This window comes from Rhea americana, unplaced genomic scaffold (genome assembly GCF_003343005.1).
Source record: "Rhea americana isolate MKP2758 unplaced genomic scaffold, rheAme1 scaffold_12, whole genome shotgun sequence".
Classification (NCBI taxonomy): Eukaryota; Metazoa; Chordata; class Aves; order Rheiformes; family Rheidae; genus Rhea; species Rhea americana.
In genome coordinates this window covers 7,136,917-7,147,450 of record NW_028185261.1, presented here as the reverse complement: position 1 = coordinate 7,147,450, position 10,534 = coordinate 7,136,917, and the positions used below count along the sequence as shown (strand labels likewise).

Sequence of the window (10,534 nt, the reverse complement as noted above, 5' to 3'; positions counted from 1 at the left end):
GAGCGTCTCGCCGCGGGCCCGGGGCGGCCGGCAGCTGGCTGCCCACGGCGTCGCCCTCCGCCGCTCCTGCGGAGGCGGCGCAGGTGCCTTCGCCTGCCGTGCGCTCGCTGCCCTCCTTTACCGCCGCGGGCATGGGGCGGCGCCCCGAGSAGCGCGCCCCCGTTCCCCGCCGGGGCCCGTGGCGCCGCGCCGCGCCGGGCCGTCCTCCTCGCGGCACTTGCCGCGTTTCCGAGGTCTCGTCCTGCCYCTCGCCGTGCCCTTTCTGTTGCTTCTGTGAGCCGCCCGCCGTCCCTCGGTCCCGCGTGCGTTTCTCGGAGTTTAGCGGTAGAGCRGTCAGCAGAGCCGTGGATCATCGCGTTTCTTAAACCCCAGAAGCAGTTCAAAAGCGCTGGGTAACTGGGCCGTCGCTTGAAAGCTTCTTAGCATTTTGTTGGAGGCACGTGGTTAAATGTTTTCAGAACTCCGGCCTGAAATTGTAAGTCCTCAGCAGCTTGCTTGTCTTGTGGGTCGGCAGGGYGCTTTGCATGCCTGCGGCGTGGCGCGAGCCGCGGTGAGCCTGGGGAGACCGCTTACGTGAAGCGGCAGAACTCSGAAACCCTGACAAAGGGAAGGCCCAGGTCCTACGGCTGGACGCAGCACTGTCTGCAGAAAGACTTACTGGCGCTGCAGGCCTGAACACAGAACTGGTTGCGTTGTCTGTCTTGCACAGTGTTGCATATATATTCCTTGCAGATGTTACTGATAACACGTGGTGTAAATGAGGGGAGCAGTTCAATATTTTGCTGAGATAAAATGTTTTCTATTTAAAGTGAAGTGTTTAAACCCTTTGATCTCTACCATTGGTACAACTCAGTTTGAAAATAGAGCAGTTCCTTTCCTGAAGTACTCAGATTACTTAGGCTGAGTTGAGCTGTCATGCTATAGCACTGATGGCTATGYACATTCAAATAAAAGTGGAAATATTAAGAGAAGTTCTCCAAAAGACTTAGTTCAGACAGAGGCTGGAGTGGAGCGTTGCTGCTTGTGTGTAACCAAGGCAGGCGGAACATAGCTTTGAGTCTTACTGTCTCCAGTGCCATTCTTAAATCTGATTAAGAAAGTTTAGCAAGCGATTTTAACTTCCTGAGAGGTTAGCAGAGATTAGAGGATGTTTAGTTTGGAGGTATACATGGAATTTGCCTTTTCCATGTACACTTTGTGATATGATCAAAGGATCTTTTACTTATAAAAACTTCTCTGTCTGCAGTATCTCTCATAGGTTGATATCCTTGTCTGTTTTCTGGTAGCAAAAGGCGATAGTTAACTGTATTTTTTAAAAAAAATGTATATGCTGCTGCAAGAATCTAGGTTGAAAGCTTCAAGGACTGTAGACTGTATTGGAATACAAAGGATGATTTGGATCTAAAAATGGTTGGTCAAAGATCTTGAAAGCAAATGAACTGTTTTGCCAAATAAGGAAACTTGGCACATTCTACTGTGTATTTTAAGATAGCACAAGTGTAGTGTGCTACTACTTTATTGGCAATATGTTGGCAGAATGCCTTCCTGAAAGAAGCACTGAATCAGAGTGAATAAGCATGAGGTGAAAGGAGTGAGTTACATACTTGTTTCCTTTAATATATTAGAAAAATATATATTGTAAATATAAAAATAAAGTATTAAAAACACCTCAGGTGCACGTGAGGGATGTGCACAAGGAGAGGAATGTAGTTTTTRGTTTTACAGATAGGCACTAAGGAAAACATGAGTTGAAGCTGCTTTACAATCTGTGTKAAATTCTTTCCTTCCATCTGTCTCTAACTTACAAATCTCTCAGTGAAAACTCARTACTCTGGGAATTGAATGATAAATAGTAGAGCCTTATCTTTCATCCATGGGATAAGGCAGACAATTYTGCTTCTTTGGTGTTTTTCCTGCCACCCAAACCTTTTTGGAGAGCTCAGCAGTACAAGTGAACATGCTGCATTTCTTTCAGTATCCCAAGATGTTGCACGGCACAACCTGGAGTGGGACTGATGCACAAGGTGTCTGTCCTGGTGCTTTGGGATTCCCTCAGTGTAGAGGAGCTTGAGAGAGGGCCCTGGGAGCAGCTCTGCAGAGAGCTGGAGGTGGCAGGAGGAGGACAAGGAGTGGGGCTGGCTGTAAGTCGCAGGGATGGCAGCAGGGAGCGGGTCCGGCCTTGCCTCCTCGCTGCGGGGAGGAATGAAGGGGGTTTGCAGGCTTCCTTACCCCTGCTTTGGTTGGTTTTGCCCACCAAATTGCCAGTAACAGCAAGTTATCAGATGGCTTTGTACACTGAGCTTTTTATTACTGTATCGAATGAGCTTGTTGTGGCTTAATAACWAAGTGATATGGGACAGCAGAGTGCTGTTAGTACTCAACAAGGTAAATACTACCAAATGCATCGTGGGTCTTTTTCCTTCTGGTGTGAAATGAATAGCTTCTAACATCCTGTAGAAATAAGTTATGAGGAGAAAAATCCACAGAGAGGATACGGAAGTTCTTACATGATTACGAGCTCATGTTAACCATTTGAAATAAAATGGAAGAATGAAAAATTTCTTTATTTTCTTGAGATCAAATAGTTAGAGACAAATAATTGAAATAATCAGCAAGTGAATCACTTTTTCAAATACGCATCTGTCACAGTTACTGAACTGTCACATTTTCATTTCTTAGGAAATAAGCAGCAAAGACAGTTGACGCAGTGTTCTTAATGCTAACCTACAATAGCAGTTAAAAACTCAATTGTAAATCATTCCTTATCTCTTACTCCATTTCCTTTACTGACTGTAAACTTTCAGGATGCTGTATTTCTTCTATCAAAGGGAATTACCATAACAGCTCCACTCAAAACCTATGACAAGGGACTATTCTCCTGACTGTACAAAGATAAGATCTGAAAAAGTCTTGGGCAGGCAGGTGGAATGATGCACTTGTTTAGGACAGAAGTATAAGAATATGAAGTTCAATGAAATGCRAGATTTTTTTTTCTTAACTAGTGGTGTAAACTCAGATTGTTAAGTATCTTTAAAAATGCAGTGACAAGTTAATAAGTATGTATGTAGTTGTCACATGCAGTGGTTAGACTAAACAGTTGTTTTCTCAAGCATAGCAGAGGGATTGATCGGTATAATTGAGGACTAACTACCTTGCATCCAAAAACAAGGAGTAATATTTAAACAGGTCTGTTCTCTCATCTAGAAGAGGAAGACTGTATACCTAATTTAGACTGTCACTAATTACAGCTATCTGTATAAAGTGTATGCTGTTTAAATCTCAACTTTCTCTGGAAAAGGGGAGTCTTGAAGAATCTCAGATAAACCAATGAATCATCCTTTAAAATGTATTACTTTATTGTATGCCAGTGACCATAGTGTCTCCAGGTGATTGATTCTTGTGGGTGAGTTGGAAAGGTATTAGAAGAATCAGTAATAGCTTCTGCAAGTGTTTGTGTACTGTGCACTCCACTGAGATTACATAAATGTTCAGGAAACAGTGAGTTTTCAAATAGCAAGGAGGACACATCAGAGAAGTGCTCACTTYTGTTTAATAAGCCTCGTGTGTGTATGTTGTACCATACTGGTAAATGTTAAGGCTGTTTTTTCTGTGAAATGTTAGTATAACATCTTGTTCTATGCTAGTATAACTTCCAGAAGCCAAATAATTTGTTTATATGGATAATTTTGTTCTTTTTGGTGAACGATAACTTAAAATAATTTGACAGCACTTCAGAACTTTTGAATCCCAGGATTCAGGCCAGGAATATTTTGTTTCTGATGTATYTTTCTTTCCCCTTGGTGTTCTGTCCTTTCTGCCATCTCAAATGCAACCACATGTTATCAGCTGTTCACACTTCCCTGTCTAATTTATGATCGAGTCGTGGTGCATATGCTTTTGCCTATGAGTAACATTACTCTTGTGAGTAATTCTGTTGTCAGTAAGAGATTACTCAGTGGAGCATAACTAGCTATCCAGGTGCACAAGTGCTTGCAGGGCCATGTCCCTAAGTTTTAAAGTCTGTGGATTTGGAAGCTTATCTGTTTCATTTTTCAATTAAGTGTCGCGTATGTTTGAGATGCTGTGTACACAGCGTTAACTGGGAGGAACTGCTCAAATGGAAGAGACAGATGTGCTTTTTCTTTCTGAAGACCAGGTAATTGGGCAGCATTGGCAAAGAAGCAGAACATTAAAACTGCCTTCATACTATGCTTCTGATCTGCAGGAGTGAGCAGTTACCTTTCTCTTGAGCACTCTTTAAAGAAAAACGTGTGCAGTGCAGTACAGATGATGACTCTGATCTTAAATAGATATGCAAAAGATGAAGGGAAACCTAATAACAAGGTTAAAACAAGAACAAAAGGTCAAAAGAAGAGGTTAGGCACTTGTTTCTGCCAACTTCTTTGGTGATACTATTGGAAGAATAGACCTTATTTCATGCCACATGGATAAATCTCATCCCAACTTACAAAGCTGGGAAAGGAGAATACGTGTTTCCTCAAATAGCCTTGTCGACTGTTAGTGAGATGTAGCTTTGAAACCTSCTCTCTTAAAGTGATGCCTTCAATGAACATGTAAATGTGTCATGGTCTTGTCAGCTGTTGTCTGTGCCTCATGAGAACTGAAGAGAATTAAGCAGGCAATTTTTAGAAAAAGATGCTATGTTTTATACGATATCTAAAAACATACTTCTACATATTTGTCTCACATTTGGAGAACAGCTGCAGCCAAGTAGTGATAGAAGTTTCTAGTCAAGTGATATCTCAAAATTTTAGTTAAATGAAATAATACGCATTCAGCAAAGCTGGGTTTTTATTTATATAGTCTCCATCAGGGACTCCAGAAAGGTTTTTCGCAGTAGCTGATGCTAGGCATATTGCAGATACAACTCCTAGCCCCAGACAATACATAATGCATGGATACCATCTTAAAAAGTCTCCCCAAATACACAGTTGATACTATAGCTTGAGCAGTGTAGCTGGAGGTGTAATTTTTACCAGCACACCAAAATCTGTGTGCTTTTTTTTTTTTTTTTTTTTTTTTTAATTTATTTAAACCAGTCCCTGTTTCAGTTTATGCAGATGAACTTACTTGCATTAATTGCATGCATGGTGATTTTTGGTAGTAAGTAAAGCTAGTTTGTCTAAACTGGTGCCAGTTTGTACCTACAAGCCTCAAACAATCCTGCAGAAAACTTGTGGAAAGTTCTGCAGGATCCCACATGTTCTGCAGTCCTCCTAAGAACTTACAGCTTTTTGATCTTATGCAGAGATCCAAAATTAGTCATTGTTTGCTCATTTAGGTGATAGTGTTTCTGAAAATTTGCTACAGGCATAAACTTTATCACTTTGAAATCTATGAGAAGGACGTTATGTTCCTCTGGCAGCGAATATGGAATGATCTCTTAAAACTGCCGAATCCAGTCTTGGCACACGCTGCAAAATTTCACATATTGTTACCAAGATAAATTGCTCTGTACTTACACTTTGTTATAACATGCAAACAGAACTGAGTCATTCGGAAAAAGACTCTTGCTGTGCCCAGGTTTTTCCACATCCTTGTGAAAAGCGCTTCTGCCCCGCCGGGAGCGCCGGGAGCGGGCTCGGTGCGCGCCGCTGAGCGGCTGCCAGAACGCTCGCTGGCTCTGCCTGCGCCCGTGTCGGGTACGGCGGTCGCAGCAGGAGAGAGCGCGTGCCTGAGATTCCCGAGCTCCCGTGCAAGCGCAGGGCTGGAAGCGCGTTTCCCGTCCGCCAGTGTGCTTCGCGTTAGGGAGCTTGGTGACACGCTAGCGTTTTGCAGAACTACTTCCAAGGTGCTCAGGAAATGTCAGTGTAACTCTGAATAACGCGTTTAGCTGTTGCTCTGTCTCCCAGCTGTTCCTAATAACTTGTGCAAATTGTGTCAGTGTCTGCGTAGCCCACAGGAGTGTGACTTCTTAGACTTTCTTTTTCCTCTTATGCTCAGTGAGATGTAGTATGTTTTATACTGTAGTATTTTTATTAGAACAGGTTCTTGCTTTGGGGTGTCTAAATAGAGGTAAAATGTTTGAGAAGTGTGTGGAATGCATGTATTAATTAAAACTTTTCTCTTTACAGATTTTGCTGTGGTATATTTTGTCATTATGAGATGTCGTCTACCAGTGCTTCATTTGTGCAGATTAGATTTGATGACTTGCAGTTTTTTGAAAACTGCGGCGGAGGGAGTTTTGGAAGTGTCTATCGAGCCCGATGGATTTCTCAGGACAAGGAGGTGGCTGTAAAAAAGCTGCTCAAAATAGAAAAAGAGGTAAGTTTGCTAATAATTTGTGTTCTGTAAAAGCAAGGACATGAGTTCTTTTCTAATGTCTTCTATTCTCTAGTTCATTGAGACAGACTACCTTGGGTTTTTTTTGTTTGTTTGTTTAATTATGAAAACCTGTAACTGGCTGYTGTTGTAATGAAGACATACTAAGTGGCCCCAGGTTAGTGTGTCTCTTAATTTAAAAGGTTATTGTTTTCCTCTTTCTTTACTGTCCTCGCCTTTCCTTTTTGTGTAGGAGCTCCTCTCCATGATGATCCTGAGAAGGAGCCGTGGAGCTAGGAATTTTCCTTTGATACATGTTGCTAAATAGGAATATGAAGTGTTCACTCTCTTTGGCCACTTCCATTTTGTCATTGTTCCATCTAGTTTCTCAAGTCTTGTGGTTCATGTTTTTATGTTCATTATGGGATTAGCATATATTGCTAGGTGGTTTTTCATCCCTACCTGCTGCAGGAATTTTTGATCTGGGGTTCCAGTAGCTCTGAGTCAGTCATAGTTACACTTTTGYGTGGTCTCGTCTTGCAATGAGGTTTCAGCCAACCATTCAACCAGTCGTCTTGTCTAGTGGCTTCCTGCATGCCTGGAAAGATAGTTGAGTCCTTCAGAAATTTTGTGGGAAAAGGCAGAATGACCATTTACTGCAGCTTAAAGAACCGTAAGAGGTTTATCTAAAAAAATTCTTGACCCTCAGCTTTGTACAGTCTCAGCAGAGATAGAATGTCCTCACAGGACTCAAGTCTGTGTGCTAATCACCATGGCTAACTCAGCAATGAGGACTCGCTAATGTAGCAATGGATGGCACAATTTCTGGACCACTGCTGCAGCAGAAGTACATCTTATTTTTGTACAATATCCTCAAAACAGCTTAGGAAGACGATTATAAGCTGAAGGGCAGCAAAGCAGTTCTAAGGATAATATGCCTAGTAAGTAATCAGACACCAAGATTCTTTTACTGTTGCAGCATCTGAGGGAGCATGATTGATTACATGGGGCTTAGTGATGTAATAGGGTAGGTGTTTTTATTATGATTAAGCAAGCTGCTGTCTAAAATAATGTGAAAGGTTCTTACATTTCCTATTGAGGGTGATGCAAGATGTGCACACTCAGTCCAATGTCAGTTTGAGCATTGGGGAAATCAGTGTTGGGCAGCTGGTGCAGACCTAGTTGTGTTGTTTTTGAAAGAATGTTGACAAACTGGAGAGGCAGTGCCTAGGAATTGCAGGACATGCTCGGGGGAGGACAGCATGATGCTCTGGGGGTAGGATGATGGGTGAGACAACTGACAGAAGGGAACATATTCCTCCCTGTACAGAATTGTTCATTTGCATTTTAAACTTCAGAAAATGGATGGGTTATAGCAGGGAGTAACTTGGTGTAGGCACCTTCTCCTGAATTTTCTGGRGAGGCAGTATAGAGGCACATTGTAACACCTTCAGTAAATCTAGCAAGATTTGCCAGAACTTTTCTGTCAAAAACCTTAATGAATTGAAAAATAATATAAACTTGTTTACAAACATTGCATTTTCATATGGGGAAAATKCTGGCCTTGTTTAATTAAATGTAGATGGCTATTACAAGAATTAATGGTTGAGATTTGAAGCCAGACAAATTAGAATGGGAAATAAAGCACAAATCATAAGGMGTGAGAATGAGTAACACTTGGAACAAACTACAAAGGGGGGGAGTGAAGGTGGAGAATCTGTTCCATCTCTTCGTATCTTCGCACTGAGATGAGATGCCTTTTTGGACCATTGCTTTTGTTAAGTTGTTGAGCTCAACGCAAGAGTAGCTTGCTGAAATATAATGGCTTGTGATTTATTGGAGGTCARCCTAAATGGTCTGAAGGTCTTTTCTGACCTTAATGACTGTAAGTGTGTTTACATATGTAGTATGCAGCATTCATGTGGTTTATCTATAATGACAATAACGAACATCTGTGTACAGATGTTTGTACAGTCATGGTGAGTCAGTGACTTCTGATAGCAATAGAAAAAGAACTTGCTGTAACTATGTATGTTTATTTTTAGTAGATATTTGAACAGTTTGCGTTTAGTCCAGAAAAATAATAATTCTGATCTCTTTGGAAGGAAGTGTCCTTTTTTGCTCTATGACTGATAATCTTTTGTTTCTGTTAACTGCTGCAGTAACCCAAAACAATAGATTAAAGAGAAAACAAGAGAGCTAGGAGAAGCTTGCTCATAAGAATCTCATGCTAACTGCTTCCAAAGGCACACACCAAGTCAATGATGCTGCAGCATCATTCTGCAAATACATTGTGTCTGGGATTCATTTTATTAAACAAACAGGTATCTTGAAAACTTATTCTAGCCAAGTGAGTATGTTCTGACATGTAAAACAGAAAAATTCTTGTTCCGGCAAATAGCAGCATATTGTACTGAAAGATATGCTCAAAAAACTTAAATGTTTGAAAGGGTATAGCTCAGGTAGYTTTATTCCAGAAGTTTTTGAAATGTGAGAAATAAAAAGACCTTTGCAAGGCATTAACTTTTTATTGACAGGCAGTAAAATCTGACTGTACAGGAGAGGGTACGTGTTTATGTCAATGAGTACAGCTAAAATGGTTTTATTGAGAAGAAGAAATATTCTGCAAGGCCTTGATTAAAACATTAGATCTGAAGCTCCGGACAAAATTTTTACTGATTAAGCAAATTGTATGAGTGTGCCTTGAATGATTAAGGAAGGGCAGAATTAAATTGCAGCTTTGTTATCCAATCCAAGCGCTTTGGTAGTTTTGAGGTTTAGGTACAGAACAACAGTTCTTTGTGTATTTTTGTATGGAAAATCAAATTATCAGAATGATGTCTGTGCTGGATATGGGAGAAGTAGAAATGCCTCCTGTAGTAGGATGTCTGCTTGTTCCTTTTGCCCTAAGTGCTAATTTTGTGCATTCATCGAAGAAAATTGCACACCTACTACTCAGGAAGTTATTTGGTATTTTTGTGCATGATTTGTATGAATTATTGAATAGGCCCATAATTTGGCTTCCCCTGAAGCAGATGGAAGAGTCTGGGCCCAAAGGCCTTACTTTGGAAATTACTGGTAGTTCTTCTGACTCCACTAACTTCAGCAGATGCCYGATGAATGAAATGTTCCAGCCCTTGGTTTACGCCTTGCCGTGTTACCTTTTCCCTGAGTAGCGTCCATCTCCCACAGCTGTTGGTACAACTCTGAAGTCCATGGTATTTGTCCCTGCTCGCTCTGGACGGCTGTGCTTTTGGTAGCTGTTTCTCAGCAACTGGTGTCTGATCGGGAGTGTGATTCTTTGTGAGACTAATTGCTGATGGGACTTTGCCTGAAATTTGAATTTAATTTTAGTGTTACTGCTCTTTAGTAGCAGTTCTGCAATACACAGACTGTTTCTGTGCTCTTGATAGAAAGCAGTAATGGATCTAACTTGCTTATGTCAGCTCTGATAACCATCGTACTTACGTGTAGGATCATTTGGTTTTATGCAGTACACTTGTCTTCAGATTCCTTTCAAATGCTGGTGGTCTGCACAAGCTGTAGTGCAGTGGTGGAGAAAAGCTGGGGAAATGTAAGCATAATCTTATTGGAAAGCGCTTTTGACAAACCTATAGCCACTTACGAATAAAAATTTTAAATGGAATATCGCTAACTGCATATGCTTTGTTCAGTCATGTCTGTAGACATGTTTGAACTYTTATGAGACAAGAATAAAACATGTTTTTACTAGTTTTGATGCTGTATTGGTGGAGGTCTGGCTATCATGAAATTAATTTTGTRTTGTCAGATTTTCTTGTATGTACTATATATGCAGTAAGCTTTAGGGGATTGTTAAACTACTTTATAAAACTTTTCATATGGAAAATAGTATAGCTTGTTCATGTTTTTCTTTTATGATCTGATCTTGGAAAGAAGTTTTCAGGAAAAGTTGATCGTGTCCATAACTTCCAAACTAGGTGAGTTAATTCAGTCACATGCATGTGACCAGACTTACCTCACTCGTGCTTGTGGCCTTGTAGGCAGTATGCGGTAATTTTAATGTGGGTCACAGGAGTGAGGACTGCGAACGACTCTCAAGAGTAATGAGAGAAAAACAACACAGTAGAATAAAGCAAAGCAAAACAAACCACAACGAAATTGATACCTAGCCTACATAGGGCTAAAAATAGGTGATGTTCTTTTTGCTTGCAGTTTATAGCTATTAAGGGTGCTTGGGTGCCAGCCTTGGATGACTCTCTGTTCTGGGAAC

General features: G+C 41.0%; 1 protein-coding gene across 5 annotated transcripts in view; it reads left to right on the top strand.

The window, feature by feature from the left end:
* The window catches only part of MAP3K20 (mitogen-activated protein kinase kinase kinase 20), a 92,608-nt gene that overhangs the window by 1,310 nt on the left and 80,764 nt on the right, over positions 1-10,534 (top strand). For 2 of the 5 annotated variants that reach the window (XM_085322851.1, XM_085322860.1), the window contains exon 2: positions 6,096-6,285. In XM_085322851.1, coding sequence (XP_085178977.1) covers positions 6,127-6,285 — 159 coding nt within the window. In that variant the 5' untranslated portion in view covers positions 6,096-6,126. Of the gene's footprint in view, positions 1-324; positions 476-1,957; positions 2,142-5,644; positions 5,813-6,095; positions 6,286-10,534 lie in introns of those variants that run through there. The other 3 variants (XM_085322870.1, XM_085322880.1, XM_085322889.1) reach the window with 3 other exon arrangements.